At 45.4% G+C, this 3,428-nt stretch overlaps 1 protein-coding gene across 1 annotated transcript; it reads left to right on the top strand.

Annotated features, from left to right (window-relative positions):
- The first annotated feature begins 2,302 nt into the window (after window positions 1-2,302).
- On the top strand, window positions 2,303-3,119 carry LOC143035769 (general transcription factor II-I repeat domain-containing protein 2-like). Its single transcript, XM_076202708.1, has 2 exons — window positions 2,303-2,624; window positions 2,716-3,119. Exons 1-2 carry the CDS (start codon window positions 2,303-2,305, stop codon window positions 3,117-3,119), a joined length of 726 nt encoding a protein of 241 aa, XP_076058823.1.
- The last annotated feature ends 309 nt before the right edge of the window (window positions 3,120-3,428 follow it).

A 3,428-nucleotide genomic window follows, 5' to 3' on the forward strand; every position in this document is an offset into this window, starting at 1 on the left:
GAGAGAGAGAGAGAGAGAGAGAGAGAGAGAGAGAGAGAGAGAGAGAGAGAGAGAGAGAGAGAGAGAGAGAGAGAGAGAGAGAGAGAGAGAGAGAGAGAGAGAGAGAGAGAGCGAGAGAGAGAGAGAGAGAGAGAGAGAGAGAGAGAGAGAGAGAGAGAGAGAGAGAGAGAGAGAGAGAGAGCAATCCAATAAATATTATGTTTTCAAATAAGTAAATTTAATTATTGAATTACTTTATATTTCGTTGGTAATAGTAGTAGTAGTAGTTGTAGTAGTAGTAGTAGTAACAGTAGTAGTAGTAACAGTAGTAATACAAAAATAAAACATTTATGAAAACAGTAATAATATGGAGTAGTAGTAGTAGTATGTAGAAATTTAAGCTAGATCAGATTAGCGAAGTACCAGCAAAGCCGAAGTTTCCACTAAATTCTGCTGAACTTTTAATGGGGAGTTTCAAAATTGCAAACACAAATTTATTTGAATATGAAATGTTAGAATTTGAATGTTTAATTAAATACAGTCAACGAAATAACTTTATTTATTAAGCATGGTTATCTTGTCTGACATACCAAACTGGCTTCACTTGAAGAGATCGAAGGCTCGAGAAAAAAAAACAAAAAACAAAACACTCGGCAGTTGTTGGAAATATTGGATTTATAGAGTCAACTTTCAACATCATCGTTCTTGAGAATATTCTGTCGTCAGCAATCGTCAACTTTCATTCTTCAAACCGAGTTCAAAGTCAACTGTCATATTCATCACTCGTCAACCGTGTATTATCGAATTCAAGCTTCAAATCCAATATATCACCTTCTGTGTGATATATTGGACGGTGTCTTCAGTTTATCGTTCAGGTCGGACAATCATCTAATTAGAATCATGTAATTAAGATCTGCCAAACAACATTCGCTGGCAGATACTGTTTTGGCAACTCTGCCCCTCACTGCACGGTCTATGATCCTGCCACTGCCAGAGCAGCCAGACGTCAGCGGTCAGTGTCGACTTTCACTTTGAGACAAGGTACGTAAGCTTTTTGGTCAGTACAGATCAATTACAGTTATTTCTTATAAAAAACAATTACAACTACTAAAATTATGTAGCTACTAATTGATTATATGAATTAGATGACGTACATTTACAATCAATGCACCATTATTTCGCTTGATACACCTCATTTTCTTCCTTTTCAGCTCATCATGTCTGCGACCCAGCGTGTTAAGAAGAGGAAAGTGGACCTCGAGCATCGGACCTTCAACCTTGAGTGGGAGAAGTACTTCTTCATCGAGCGCTTTGGACAGGCCCAGTGCCTCATATGCTTGAAGACTATGGCTGTCCTAAAAGAGTACGACATGCGCCGCCACCGGGAGATAGAGCACCGATCGTCAAACTTTTCGTCGATATCTGCCGCCGAGAGAAAGGGCGCCATTGTTAGACTATCAGGCAACTTACAGAAACAAACTTCGCTCTTCTGCAAGCTTCGCTCTTCCTTACTCGCCGAATGAAGCCATTCGCGGATGGGGACTTCATCAGGGTAGGAGAAAGGCCAAACGCAGAGTATGGGATCCAATGTATTTAACGTTTCGCCCAGCGGGGCTTTTTCTGAAGAAGCCCTGTTGGGCGAAACGTTAAATACATTGGATCCCATACTCTGCGTTTGGCCTCTCTCCTACAGTGCTGTTGCAGTTGTTGCCGACTTCATCAGGGCATGCTTCCTCGCTGTAGTGGACTCCGTCTGTCCAGAGCAGCGTTCTGCCTTTCAGAGCGTGAGCCTTTCGTCCCGCACCGTTCGTCGTCGCATCGAGGATATGTCGGACAACGTGCACGACACACTCAAAACACGCAGCTCGAACTTCGTCGCCTTTTCCTTGTCTCTGGATGAAAGCACCGGCACAAAGGACACGGCCCAGCTGGCCGTTTTCATCCGCGGCGTCACTGCTGACCTCCAGGTGTGTGAGGAATTCCCCCAGCTTATCCCGCTGCGCGGCACCACCACTGGGCAAGACATTTGCGACGTCGTGCTTCAGTGTGTTGATCAGCACTTCCTGGACCTCTCCCGTCTTGTGTGCGTGACGACCGACGGTGCCCCGGCGATGGTTGGGGAGAAGAAGGGCGCCGCTTCGCTGCTAGTGCACCACTATGAAGCCGCCGGATACATTCGGCCCATTAACATGATGACTGCATCACCCACCAAGAGTCCCTGTGCGCCAAGTCTGCTAACCTCGTTGATGTTATGTCTGTCGTGGTGAAGGTTGTCAACTCTATCCTCTTCCGCAGCCTTAACCATCGTCAGTTCCAGGTATTGATGGACGAGATGAACGTGTACTATACCGACCTGCTCTACTTCTGTGAGGTACGCTGGCTGAGTCGTGGGGCCATGCCGTCTCGTTTGTGTGCCCTACAGCAGGAGATTGCCACCTTCCTACGTCAGAAGAACCTTCCCCACGCTGATCAATTCTCTGATCCGCGGTGGCTAGCTCGCCTGGCCCTGCTCACGGACATAAGGGCGCACCTGAACGCCCTCAACATGATGCTGCAAGGCAAAGATATTCTCGTGACAGGCATGTACGCGCACATCAGTGCCTTCGAGGTTAAGCTGCGCTTATGGGAGGCTCAACTGGCTTCTGGTCAGTTTGTGCATTTTCCTCTCTTTGCTGCTTGTGTCCCTGATGACTTGGACCTGGACACTTGCGTTAGTGTCGTCACCTCTCTTTGCAGGAGTCAGGGTGCTGGCTGCGGACTTCAAGCTTTTCACTGCTCCCTTTGACTTCCCCGTGGAAGACGCCCCTGCCTCCCTGCAGAGGGAGTTGGGGAAGCTGCAGTGCAACGATGAAATGAAGGCAAAGTTCCGCACCTCTTCTCAGTTGTCCTTCTTCCGCGACATCGTCCTCCCTTCTAACAATTTTCAAAAATACATTGCGCATGTTCAACACATTGTGGCCATGTTCGGCAGCACCTACTGTTGCGAACAGCTCTTCTCCAAAATGAAGGATAAGAAGGCTCATCTTCGCTCCCAACTTTCAGACCGCCACCTCAATAAAATTCTTCTGTTGTCTACTCTCAACCATTTTCCAGACATGGAAATACTTCTTCATGGCAAACAGCACCAGCAGTCTCATTGATTTGTAGGGTATCCAATGCAATTCTTGTATAATTTATTCATTGTATTCAATGTATTGTACAAAATAGAGTAATTTTGGGGATTTCATTTTTCACTCCGGCCCGCGGCCCTCTTCCAAAAGTCTCATCAAGCCATCGCTCTGAAAAGGTTGCCCGTCCCTGCCCTATAGTCTATTTTAATTTAATAATTTTTCTCAGTTTTTTTATATATTTTTTATTTTTGTGCTAATGGTCGATTATTTTTTTGGTTATTTCATCTATATTTTGTTTGGTGAATTCATTGTTTAATGGGACCTTTTTGTTTCTGTGTG

This window comes from Oratosquilla oratoria, chromosome 2, assembly GCF_046742065.1.
Source record: "Oratosquilla oratoria isolate Oo_2021 chromosome 2, ASM4674206v1, whole genome shotgun sequence".
NCBI classification, from domain to species: Eukaryota; Metazoa; Arthropoda; class Malacostraca; order Stomatopoda; family Squillidae; genus Oratosquilla; species Oratosquilla oratoria.

Excerpts from the sequence above, each read along its gene's own strand:
- LOC143035769 (XM_076202708.1), top strand. The coding sequence starts at position 2,303 with ATGGACGAGATGAACGTGTACTATACCGACCTGCTCTACTTCTGTGAG. Across the intron at positions 2,625-2,715 it reads GGAGGCTCAACTGGCTTCTG|GAGTCAGGGTGCTGGCTGCG; the intron begins GTCAGTTTGTGC and ends CTCTCTTTGCAG.